The sequence below is a fragment of the Mytilus californianus genome, unplaced genomic scaffold (genome assembly GCF_021869535.1).
Source record: "Mytilus californianus isolate M0D057914Y unplaced genomic scaffold, xbMytCali1.0.p SCAF_5, whole genome shotgun sequence".
Classification (NCBI taxonomy): Eukaryota; Metazoa; Mollusca; class Bivalvia; order Mytilida; family Mytilidae; genus Mytilus; species Mytilus californianus.
In genome coordinates, this window is record NW_026262701.1 from 50,055,378 (window position 1) to 50,068,768 (window position 13,391).

Consider the following 13,391-nt stretch of genomic DNA (forward strand, 5'->3'; position numbering starts at 1 on the left):
GCAACCCTCTCTCAATGAAATCATGATAAGAAACGCATGCCCTGGAATATCGTATCTATATATACTCCATATGCATGCGCTACTGAAATGTTGATACATAGAAATGGAAAGTTCAGAATTGGAAAGCTGAAATCATCTCTTTTGTCGTAAAGTTTTGTTCACAATCAGACCTCATTGTCAATCTCTACATTTAAGTCAAGATATGATGAAAAGTAAGCCAAAAACAAGGGATTGTCCCCTTTCTTGTTTACAAAATGTCACCCGTGGTATAGCTTAATTTAACGCTAATATTAGGCAGTTGTTACAAGTGCGAGAGAGAACAACAGTAGCTTTGTTATACAGCAACTAATTTTGAATCTTAAGAATAAGAACATCATTTTGTTTTCCTTTTGGTATTATATTACAAAAGTCATAGAAATAATCATTTATATAGCATATAAAATGGAAATACTATATATATTTGTCTTCACGATTGAACAAACAAATATCCCAGTTTACCATAAAAATAATTACGAATTTCTCGCTTTATTTCTAAAGTAAAGTAAGCTTAAACAAGGACATTGTCCCCTATGCTATCAGTCATGTATTAGGCATTTAATTTATGATGTCATTATATGTGTAAACCATAGAGCTCATTACTTAATTTCCAGGTAACGTTGTTTAATTAAAATATTGTTCAATTAATAATCTAATAGTGTATTAGTGAAAAAGAAGAAGGCAGACATGCCGGTAGGCTATTGATCTTTGCTTACAAAAATCTCCATTATTCATCAGGTGAGGTTTCCTTGAAAAGTCAATTCCCTATTATATAAAATTGAGACACGTAAAATAATATTCCTTCTAAACGGGTTTGACAATTTTCAAATAAATTTTCAATCTCTGCTTTTTTACCCCGAACCTTTTCAGGCATAATAAAGTAACATAGTTAGACATTTCTGTGTATAAAATATCAACGTATATCATTATTTTGTTTAAGAAGGGAAGGGATTATTTTCTTCCAAAAGTAGAAGAAATAGTTGAATCATATACAGCAGTACCAGTACTTATTAATTATGTCTTCAAAGTTAAGTATGTACTTCCAAATGATATTTTTTACTTCTAAATGATAAGATACCGCCTTTGGGGTGTTGAGGTAGTGTCAACTCAAGTGTTTGAGGTCAAACCAAAAACTTTAACATTGTAGTTGCTACTTTCTCGGCTGTGCAAGAGGCATTAAAAAGTAAAAGCAAAGACTTGTGGGCTTGGAATCCGAAAAAAAAGTTCCAGGTAGTGTGACAGGTCTTCCTGCGGTCTTAACCTTGTGAATTAGCACCTTTCAAATCTGGCTCAGTTATACTGTTATCTGGGCTGACTTCTATTTTACTGGGTTTTTTTTAAAATCTTACGGTCCTGTATTTGATTCTGGTAACATACAGTAGACTTTTTAAAGGACTGCTATGACATCAGGGTAAACTAAGGACATATTAACAGTTTTGTACACTATGGATGGAAAGATAAATTAATTTAAAACAGATATTTTCCTTTTTTAGCCAATGGACAAGTTTGCCCACCTGGATGGGTTGATGGTCCTATGGGCAAGAAGTGCTACCTTTTTGCTGATAACAACCAAAGAAATTGGTCTGAAGCTAAACATGCATGTAATTCTATGCGGGCACAGTTGTTGTCAATTGAGAACTCTCTTGAAATGGTAAGTGAGATATATGCATGTTTAATATATATATTTATCTTACCTCCTATAGATTTATGCGGATATGATTGGTTAACGGACTACACGTGGTGACTATATATATTTAGTATAGGGTGCCCTAAAAATACATGATTAGTTACCATATAGGGTTATCAACCATATGGGGTTAGTAAGGAGTTACTTCCCTTTCAAAACAAAAAAGGTATCTGAAAGGTTTAAACATACAAAGAAACTGATAATGAACGATTGAAATACATTCATAAAACAAATTTAAAGCTAAAACGTTGTTATTATTGTTTTTGTATAGACAAATGGATGTAGGTTCTTAAACATGTTAAAACTAAGTATTGAAGACTTAATCACTTTGAAAGGCCGATAGTCGAAAAACCACATGTGAAGACAGTCGGTAAGATAAATTCGTTACACGGTGTGCTAGTGACCTAATACGATATATATGGGGGTCAGTAAATTCCATATGGGGATTCGAGCTTCGCTCTCACCCCATATGGAATTTACTGACCCCATATATATCGTATTAGGTCACTAACACACCATGTAACTAATAATTAGGTTATGGTTTATTTGTTCGGAAGGTACACTCATAAATGTTATGTTAGTATAATCATTATTATGCTGAGTTTAGTCTTCAGTTTCACTACTTTCCATTCAAAAGGCCACAAAAATAATTTATTGTTTTATTCCTGCCTCCCCATACTCACTTTATGAACATATTTGGTTTTGTTCCAGAACACATGTCTATTCAGTTAACGAATGTATGTAAAAGATTTTGTAAAATAAAAGTTACTTTTGCATGAACATGTGGTCACATCAAGTTTAAAAATAGTACACATGTTCATTATTGTTTTCTTGTCTGGATGTCCTTCCATCTGTTATTTCATTTGACAAATAGTTTGTCTGTCTTTTCGTTTTGTTCATCATGTATCAGATTAAAGTTTTGGTGTATGGTAGGCTATTTACAATGATGTTGCGATCAAATTATTTAGAAACTTTTCACATATTTCTTCATATATCTTCATATTATGAAATGAACGTTTGAAAATATATCTGCCAAATTAGGGTTTTGTCCCATTTTTTCGGAACAACTTTCATGGGGCCATAGGTATGTTGTGCCTTCAACCTTTAAAATAACTAGGTGGCCTGTTCAATCTAAAATGTATCCAAAATACCCTCATTTTTCCAGGGACAGTTCAAATTTCCTGTCCTTCATTCCTGTAGACCTACCTATTGTATTAATTGTTAATTTGTTCTAGCTGAATATGTTTGAAATATTTGCCACTTTGCATTAAGCAAGCAACAATACCAAATTGGTATTGCATGCATGCATGTATGTGGATTATGATTTAACTTAAGTTTTTATTTTGTATTATTGTGATTTTGGGTTAATGTCTCATGAATGTTGGTTTTCCCTACATTTTGCTACTCGTTTGCATTTCATCATACTTTAAAATGAATTCAATGAAATATATCATAATTTAAATGTCGTGATCATAAGATCCTGGTGTTTCACTAATTTATGAAGAAATGAAAACTAATTCTTAAGACTACATATAATAAATCTCATTACATTTGACAAATAAACTGTCGTAATTATGTTTGTCAACAATCTTAACGCCTCAAGGACATACTTTACACACAAAATTAGTTACTTGAATCATTGAAAAGATAATCGTATTAAGAATAAAACATACTACATTATTAATGACATATTTATAATGGTTTGGTAATTTAATAAAAAAATAAAAATATATACATACATATATAAAGTGCCTAGAAAATCAACCTAACAATATAAGAGGCGATTTATTTCCTCCCCAACCGGTGCTTGATCCGGTATTGTTTTCTCTATTGCAACACCATCTAGGGGTAAATTAAGTAAAAACAATCTCTCATTGACTTCAATGCAAAACTTTTACTGGAATTAAATTGATACCTGGTTTACTTTTAGAAATCATAAGCTTTCATATATCATTCATTAAAGTACAAATGTAGCCCCATCTTCTGCAACAATCAAAACAAAGGATCATTTGGCATTTTTAGGCCATTCTCATGGCCTTGTTTACAAACACTGTAGATTCTCACTAAATTCCTACACTGACCCCCATTACGTTATACCCTGTAGTAAAAAAAAAATGAAGTGCATTCATTATTTCTTAAACCCAAGTTTTGATCCATCAAAAATATTTTCTACAAACATAATCTTCTAATCGGTGGAGCACAGGACTTCAGTGTAATCCAGAAAGCTCTCCCCCAAATGAGCGGTCCGTGATGACGTATATTCAATTACTGAATTTACCCCTATAGCATTGCGCAGCCTCTTTATCCCCTTACTTTAGCTGATAAACATCAGCTTTCGTTTCGGGGATTTACCTTCTCGTAGGTATTGAACAAGGACGGCTAATCACAATACACGAAGTATTTTGTGTGTACGGGAATGATCATCTACTCATTTTATTAGTACAACTGCAGGATGCCATGTTTAACATACAGTGAGTCACTATGAATTTATATAGAGATATTGTCTGCCTATGTGTAGTGACAACTGAACATAATATCTCGTCCATTAGATTTTCTATGATTAGTAAATGCCACACATATGCAGTATTTTATAGTGCCTAGAAATTTAACTTAAGAATGTTAGAAAAGATCTGATACTTTACTTCCTCCATGTACTGTAAACCAGCTTATTTTGGATGATAGCTTTTTTTGAAATTACACTCAGGCGAGACATATCTATGTGTCTTGATATTTATTGTAGAGCAAACCTATTAAAGGTTCAGTAGAGGTTGAAATTGTTTTTTGCTAGGTGGCCATGGTGTATGATTCTGTTGTAAAACAGGTTCGACTACAAATGTGCAATTATAAACAAAGGAATATAACTCAAATTTAAAATTAATTTTTTGGCTAATTGCAATACAATGTTTAATTTTAAGTTCACATTTCAAAATGAAAGCAGTCTTTACCCTCCAGTGCTAATCAGCACTTTGATTGAAGTCTGGAGCTGTTATGTCAGTAACTGCTATTAGTCCTTTGTTAATTTATGTTTATCATTGTCATTTTGCTTAGTTTCTTCTGTTACCTATTCTAACATCGGACTCGGACTTCTTTTAAATTGAGTTTTACTATGTGTGATACTGTGTGTTTGTTTATTCCATATTGGCCAGAGGCTAAGGGGAGGGTTGAAATCTCACAAAACATGTTTAACCCCGCCGTATGTTGGCGCCTGTCCCAAATCAGGAACCTCTAGACTTATTGAGTCTTGTGTTGTTTTTTTTTTTTATTTTGGTACATTTGCATGTTTCGGAGCTTAGTGTGACGTCAATTTTGCAGAACTAGTGTACACTATTGTTTAGGAGCCAGATGAAGCCCGTCCGGAATTTTATCGCTGCTTTGAAGACCCATTGGTAGCCTTGGGCTGTTTTCTGCTCTTCGGCCGGGTTGTTGTATCTTTGACACATTCCCTGTTTCCGTTCTCTATCATATTGGTATTGCATGCATGCATCAGAATATGATTTTATTTTGTTTCATTGTGATTTTTAGGTTATTGTCTCATGACTGCTGATTTTCCCCACATTTTCTTACTCATATCTATTTTGCATTTCATCATACTTTTCTCACAAGCACTTTGATTCTTTTAATTGAATGAAATTGATGAAGACTTATTTAAAGTATTAACATTTATTGTCTTCACGTCCAAATTAAATATCGTGATAACAGTATATTTTGGTGTACTGTGAAAGAGTGGGTTTGTACAGAGGAAGTCAGTTCTGATATTTTCATGCTTTTTATTTGTTGTTCCCTCGCCCGTGTGTTGTGCATGTGAGGAAAAGTTTGAATATTTTGCAGAATTAGATACAAAACGTATTATAATTAACCAGGGAAGCTTAGTCAGCCAGGCTTGCTTGAAATCTGCTAACCCCCTTGAGTGTCTCTGTCGTTTTCCGTTTTATTGTCGCACGTGTTGATTCTTCTGTCTTCTGTTTAATCAATCTGGCAAGTTTGCCCAGAACCCACGACACACTTGAATGAATCGCAACTGAAACTGTCATTATATGTTCAATAAAAAATGTGTATTACACCATGACAGGCACTTCGGGTCATATAAATCTTTGATGGAAGGTCAATTTATGTGGGTTTGTTTCAAAAAGTAAAACCTGTTAGATACATTATGTGTTTTATGACAAGCAAGTCTCATAGACTTTGTTACTTAAATAAACATGGTATCCATAAATCCATTATCGACGAATCTGGTACCCCATGCTTAAGGAATTTTCAGCCGCTGTATAGTTTGAGAACTTGAAGCAGTGTTTATTTTTTAGGACTGCCCATTGCAAAAAGCAGATTAATTGAATATTGCCCCTTACAACATAAACAAACGACTATTAAATTCTTAGATAAAGACCATGTTAATTTTGCCAAATGATACTTGCTTGTGCAGTTCTGCAGTTCTGATGTATCCAGTATAGATAAGAAATGTGCGTTAGTCTGCCATCAGAGTTTCACTACTTTCCATCCATAAGGTTAGCAAATAAAGTATAGTTATTATCCCACATCAACAACCCCATTATAAATGGGTTTAGCCCCCTTTAAGTCCTGACATTTTTGGTTAAGCATTGATTAAACATTCAGAACACATGCCTATTAGTATAATTTTACAACGATGTAAAATATTTTGCAAAATGAAATTATTTTATCAACCTACCAATTTTTTTCCTCAACAAATCAAGTATATATCATATATATATATATTGGTTGGCCTTAACCATGTTTGCAGGAATATTGAGTTTTCTATATTTAACCAAATGCATAGAATTTATATGAAAGCTTTCCATTAAATACATGATGCATGATAACTCTTTCAAACAAAGGCTTTGTGTTACTTTTATTTTTGGCAGTCTTAAATTTGTGTATTCTTATTTCTATGCCCTGACTTCAATTGTAAGGGCATATTGTTTTCCTGTCTTTTGTATGTCCCTTATCTGTTTTTATTTGTGGTTTAGGTTAGGTTTCAATGAACTTACGGTCACATCAACTTGAAACATAATACACATGTTCATCATTGTTTTCCAGTCTTCGTCTTCTTCCGTATGTTTGTCCATTTCACCATGTCTGTCTGTTAACTTGTCCATTATGATTAAAGTTTTGGTTTAAGATAGTTTATTAACGATGATGTTTTTTTGGGGAAAAAACGGCTTCAAGCCATCAATTCCCTATATGGCTGGCCAGAAGTTCTACTTTCCAAGCTTCTCACGTCAATTATTTTGTATTTTATAGTTCTAAACACCTCAAAATTTCATACTGATTTGATGAGAAGGAGATAAACAAATGAACATATTGACTTTAATAACTGTGTTGCACATTTTTCTTCTGTTTCTCGTGAAATTATCGTATCTCGAGCTCCCCCTTTCACGATTTACGTTCTTTTACAATCCGGAAAAATCTGTATTACGAAATATTCTAATTATATCCAACCTAGTGACGTCATGGTGGGAAGTAGGGATATCAAGTACCCATTAGTATTAAAATCATTTGCAGAAATCATGTAAGATTATAAAATCGGTATTTGTTTATTAAACATAATTATAAATGAGGTTTTTTGCATGAAATGGAGAACTATCTTCGTGTGGTACTAAAGCAAAGCTAGGACATATAACTAATATACGTCCTTCAGCAAAGCAAAAAAGCTAACGGACATAGGTGGCTTTGTTTTCTTGTCATGCGGGAATTTCTCGCTGCATTGAAGACCTGTTGGTGACCTTCTGCTGTTGTCTGTTCTATGGTCGGGTTGTTGTCTCTTTGACACATTCCCCATTTCCATCCTCAATTTTATTGTTGACGTTGCCCTGTTGACATAAATCATGAGTAAATATTGCTTTTCGGCCCAGTCCGATACGGGAAAAAGGCCGAAAAGCAGTACAGGATTTTAACTTCCAGTGGCAAATTTTCGCTTCCAAATTATGATGGACGTATTTTTACCTGGAATAAACGTATCTAAAAGAAATTTGAAGACACATTTTGCAATATTAATGACAAGAAAATTTAATTATGATCCGTTTTTTTTAACGGTTTCCGGAAACATGCCACAACCTTTCCAAGTAGAATTTTCAATTTATTATCATTCCGTCGACAAAATTGTCTGAATATTCTCTCCAAATATTTTATGCTTGCTTGATAAATATAATTACATTAGCATAGATTAAGTGCTTGGACTGGAAATCAGAAATAGCAATAATTTTATTGACCAAACAATTCGTCGTGATTGGGAAGAGGCAAGTTCAAATTAATAAAATGTGATTTCCTGTACCTACAATGTATTTAACAGTAAGTTTCTTGGTTTTTTAATCGAAGATTTATGACCATATGTATTGGCCATCAACCCTTCGAGTCCGAGGGCCAATAAGCTAATATAACCTTGAATCTATTACAGGGTCAATACAGAAACCGGAGGGGTGTTGAAATATTCATGACTTTTGGAAGGGGGTCTTGAATTTATTTTCATTCAAGGTGGGACTTGAAAAAATAAGAAAAATACAATTTTTCATTTCAGTCCCATCCCCCTCCCCCTAAATGAAATAAAATGATCAGTCTCTTAGATCATAAGTATATTAATCAATATTTATTAAACCTTGATCTTTTTGTCTCACATGTCATGATGTGTCGAAAGTCGCATAATGCAAGACACAGGGACAACAATGTTCAGTTTTCGTGGTCAAGTCCGTATCTCGAATACTATAAGCAATAAGTCAACTATATTTGGTGTGTGGAATGACTATAAGGTGTACATGTTCGACTGGCAGGTTTCATCTGAACTTGACCTCATTTTCATTGCTCATTTGTCAATGTTAAGTTTTTGTTATTTGGTCTGTTTCTCAGATACTATTAGCAAAAGATTAGCTGTATTTGGTGCATGGAATGAATGTTAGGTGTATATGTCCGTCTATCTGGTTTAATCTGACCTTGATTATTTTTTTTTGGATTCACTGGACTATGTTTTAAGTTTTTCCTGTTTGGGCTCTATCTATGATACTATAAGCCATAGGACAACTATATTTGGTATATATCATGGAATGATTGTTAGGTATACATGTCTGTCTGGCAAGTTTTCATGGTTTTGTCCATTTATCAAATACTGTAAGCCATTGGTCAACTATATTTTTGGAAGAAATGATTGTAAGGTGTACATGTCTGTCTGGTAAGGTTCATTATACCTTGTCCCTATTTCACGGTTCATTAAATTAGTTAATGTTCAATTTAGTCAATCAGGTCTGTTTCTTTGGCCCTTTGGCTTACATATGCAATAGTATATGCAATAGGCCAGTTTATTTGGTGTATGGTTTGAAATTTATTTTAATCAAGTAAAGCAGGCGAGACTTTTCAGCATGTACACTCTTGTTGTTATTTTAGTTACATTTTATTATATTAACAAGAAGATGTGGTATAATTGCCAATGAGAAAACTCTCCACCAGAGACCAAATGACATAGAATTTAACAACTATAGGTCACCGTACGGCCTTCAACAATGAGCAAAACCCATTTTGAGTTATTTATTTTTGAGTATAGATAAAGTTGCCTTCACAAAGACTTTTAATAATCTGACCTCGTCCACCATATTAAAATTAAAAATATTTTACAGTGGCTAGCTTAACTGTTCTTGCATTTCTCTCTCTCTAAAAAGTGATCCTCAAAAAAAAAGAAACAATGGCCATCTTTTCCCTCAGAGCTCCCAACCTCTTTGATTCAATTGGAACTTGCACATCTTTATTATGATGTGAACTTTAAAAAAAATACACCGCTGTTCAAAAGTCATAAATCAATTGAGAGAAAACGAATCCGGATTACAAACTAAAACCGAAGACAACACATCAACTATAACAGAGGAAAACAAGAGAACAACAGAAACACTGAAGTGCAACAAAACAAACGCCAACATACATAGAAACGGGCCATTTGATAACAACTGCCATATTCCTGACTTGGTAAAGGACATTTTTTAGAAAAAATGGTAGGTTGAATTGGTTTTATAAGATTGAGAATGGAAATGGGGAATATGTAAAAAAGACAACAACCCGACCAAAGGGCAGAAAACAGCTGAAGGACACCAATGGGTCTTCAACGCAGCGAGAAAATCCCGCACCCAGAGGCGGGCCTCAGCTGGCCCCTAAATAAAAATGTGTACTAGTTCAGTGAAAATGGACGTCATACTAAACTCCAAAACATATAAATGAACTATAATTAAAAAACATAGAATAGGTAACAAAAGTAACTAAGCAAAATGAAAATGATACATCAATTAAGAAAGTACTACTAGCAGTTACTGACATGCCAGCTCCAGACCTTAATTAAACTGATTGAAAGATTATGTCTTCATCATATGAAAATTAAGCACCATCCCTCCCGTCATGGGTTTAGTATCATACCATCATAAAATATATGAGAAGAACATAACCCGTATTATGCCAATAACTGGTTTTAGAATAAATGTGTTTATTTCCGATGCAAAGACCCTATGAGTGAATCAATATTAATACCAAAATATGCAATCCTTAATGACCTGACAACAGTATCATAACTATATCCCTTCTAAATAAGTCTGTTTATAGGTTTGGTTAGCTTTTGAGGTGAATGCCGACATTTTTGTGCTTTGTAAAGAATATTACCATAAAAGATTGGATGTGAAATACCTGAACGTTTAAGATGTCTGCATGTTGATTTATATTTACGAATGATGTCCTTGTACCGATGATAAAATTTAGTAAATGTTGACTAGTTAGTGATATCGAAAACCCAGACATAATAATTTTTCAGTAATACAGAGATTTCTTTCGTTAAAATCAAATACGTTGTTACATACACGAGCGAATCGAACAAGCTGAGCTATATAAACACCATAAGATGATGAGAAGGGAACGTCACTATCTTAAAATGGATAATTTACAATTGGAAATTTTTATCATAAATTTTGGTATTAAGCTTTCCGTTAAAGATATAGATATCAAGATCCAAAAAGGGCAGTGTTCATTGTTAGTATTAGCTTTATTCAAAGTCAGTTCGGCAGGATAAATCTCTTTAGTGTACATACTGAAGTCGTCATTATTGAGAGCCAATATATCATCCAAATATCTAAAAGTGTTATTCAAATTTTGTATCAGATATTGTTTTGATGGGTCTTTGCTGATTTTAGTCATAAATTGAAACTCATAACAATACAGAAAAATGTCCGCAAAAAGTGGTGCACAGTTAGTCTCCATTGCAAATCCGATAACTTGACGATATACGGAATCTCAATAGCGAACAAAAATGTTATCTAGTAAAAATTCAAGGGCAGGTATATAGTATCAAAGCAGGTCCAATGGACAAAGTTCTTTTTAAAAAATGACCTAAAGGAGTTTGAACAGATATATTCGCATTCTAACTTTTTAAATGCCCATTTAAAGGAGTGTGTGAATTTTTTCTTAATAAGATTATGATGCAAAGTGGTATATAGGGTAGGAAAATCAAAACTTTAAACAGATTGTAAATCACCAATATAAGCATGCAATTTATCAAGTACTTCCAACGAATTTTTGACACTCCAAAAGTAATTAATTCCACTATTTTCAAAGATCTTATTGGAACAATTTATTACCAAGTTTTTAATAGTACCAAGTGTACTAGTAAATAGAATAGATAGTTTAGAAGTGGAACAATGGCTTGAAGACGAAATAAATCTATATTTGTAAGGAGTTTTGTGCAGCTTCGGAAGCCGGTACATAGTTGGAAATTTCATTGTACTTGATTCTGCTTGTAAAGATGTAGCTAAAAGTTAATGTTTGTTACAGATGTCATTTTCCAAAAATTTAGTCAGTTGGAATGTTGCTGAATTCCTTATTTCCTTTTGCAGAACCTCAATGTAAAATTTACGTCAAACAATAATGATATTATTAGTTGCCTTATCAGCCGGCACAAAAACAAATTCCTTGGCGAGTTGTTTTAGCTTATGTTTGATACGAGAAATAGGGCTATTATGGTTGTTGTTACGGGCAAAATGTTCTTTAAAATGTTGTTTACGTATATCAACTATGTTCATTACTGAATTAAAAAAAAAACTTAAGGATTTCTTGTCAGCTTTTTCGAAAAATTCTCGTTTTATCCATTTCGAGCAGTAAGTACGGAGTGAGTCGTGGATGATGTTACGCATCCCAATTAATAATTGACGGGGAACGATATTTAGATCCTTTACTGAGGATTGATTTCAACTCTCGGTCACGAACGATGTTAAGGTCTCCTGTTATAACATGGGAACTGGGGTCATAAATATATTCGGAATAACTGCAATTTCATGACGTAGGTGTATTGTCACTGTTATTTACATCTTTACACACTTCGTTGTAATTAAACACATATGTCCGGGTAGATTTTTTTGTAAACATAACAAATAAGAGGGAGTTCAGTATTATCAAAATAGTGAGGAATTCGTTCTTTAACAGAATGATCATTAAAAATACCGGAAATATTTACAAAATCAAAACCTTTATTTACATATTTGATTTAAAAAAAAAATGTTTTTTGTGATCTTCAAGGCGATCAATTTTGGGAAACATTTCATAAGAACAATATACAATTATAATTTGGTCGTTTTCATACTTAGGGCTAGCCAAATCTCCCGCTTATATGGCAATGTTAAAATATATATCGCTAAAATGACAACACTACGTGACAGAAATCAAAACCTTTATTTACATATTTGATTTAAAAAAAAAATGTTTTTTGTGATCTTCAAGGCGATCAATTTTGGGAAACATTTTATAATAACAATATACAATTATAATTTGGTCGTTTTCATACTTAGGGCTAGCCAAATCTCCCGCTTATATGGCAATGTTAAAATATATATCGCTAAAATGACAACACTACGTGACAGAAATACAGCACAAACAAACGCAAGAACACTCAGCACAAAGAAACGCACAAATAAATAATATAATAGTCGTTACAACATGTAAACCGCAGAATAACAACGAACATCGTCCATTAACGACAGCACAGGACATCACAAACAGTGACGTATTTTTGTAACAAGAATATAATCTTGAAATTTATACAATTATTTTCACAATACTAGTCCAAAAAAGTATCATGACTATGACGGTATTGAAAGGATATATTAAATGAATGCTGTGACGACGTCATAATTATTTGGACTAACACAATACTTTATCCATGGAAAATGGAAATTTACTCAACTATACTGACAAATGAGACGTACGTGAAATGTACCAAAAATACATAATTCAAACCACAAAGGATAAGACAAAACACAATATCAAACCGAAACCACAACAGAAACATCATAAATAAATAAATGAATGTTGGATGTATAAATACCTAGACACGTCGTATAGCAATGCAATTTCACACTCGGAAAAACAGTCATATTCGGGAATAGGTCACGTTCGGTACTTAGAAGACAGACGACATAGATGTTAAACCACAATCTAAGACGTGGTAAAAATGTCATTAGTGAGTTTAGACACAGACAAATCATATTTATCAACCAATTCGTGATGATGTCCATAAAATTTACGGAGTGTCATTTTTAATCTTTCATCCTCATAACTCTGTTGGAGCAGTTTCTGCGTAAGTAGCACGCTCCTGTATATGAAATCATTATGCACGAGCATAACGTATTAGTTGAGAATTGAGATA

At 33.2% G+C, this 13,391-nt stretch overlaps 1 protein-coding gene across 1 annotated transcript in view; it reads left to right on the forward strand.

Annotated features, from left to right (window-relative positions):
* Positions 1-1,534: 1,534 nt before the first annotated feature.
* The window catches only part of LOC127702023 (secretory phospholipase A2 receptor-like), a 31,753-nt gene continuing 19,896 nt past the window's right edge, over positions 1,535-13,391 (forward strand). Inside the window, exon 1 of the mRNA XM_052205999.1 lies at positions 1,535-1,687. Within this exon, the coding sequence (XP_052061959.1) occupies positions 1,571-1,687 (117 nt within the window). The 5' untranslated portion in view covers positions 1,535-1,570. The remainder of the gene's footprint in view (positions 1,688-13,391) is intronic.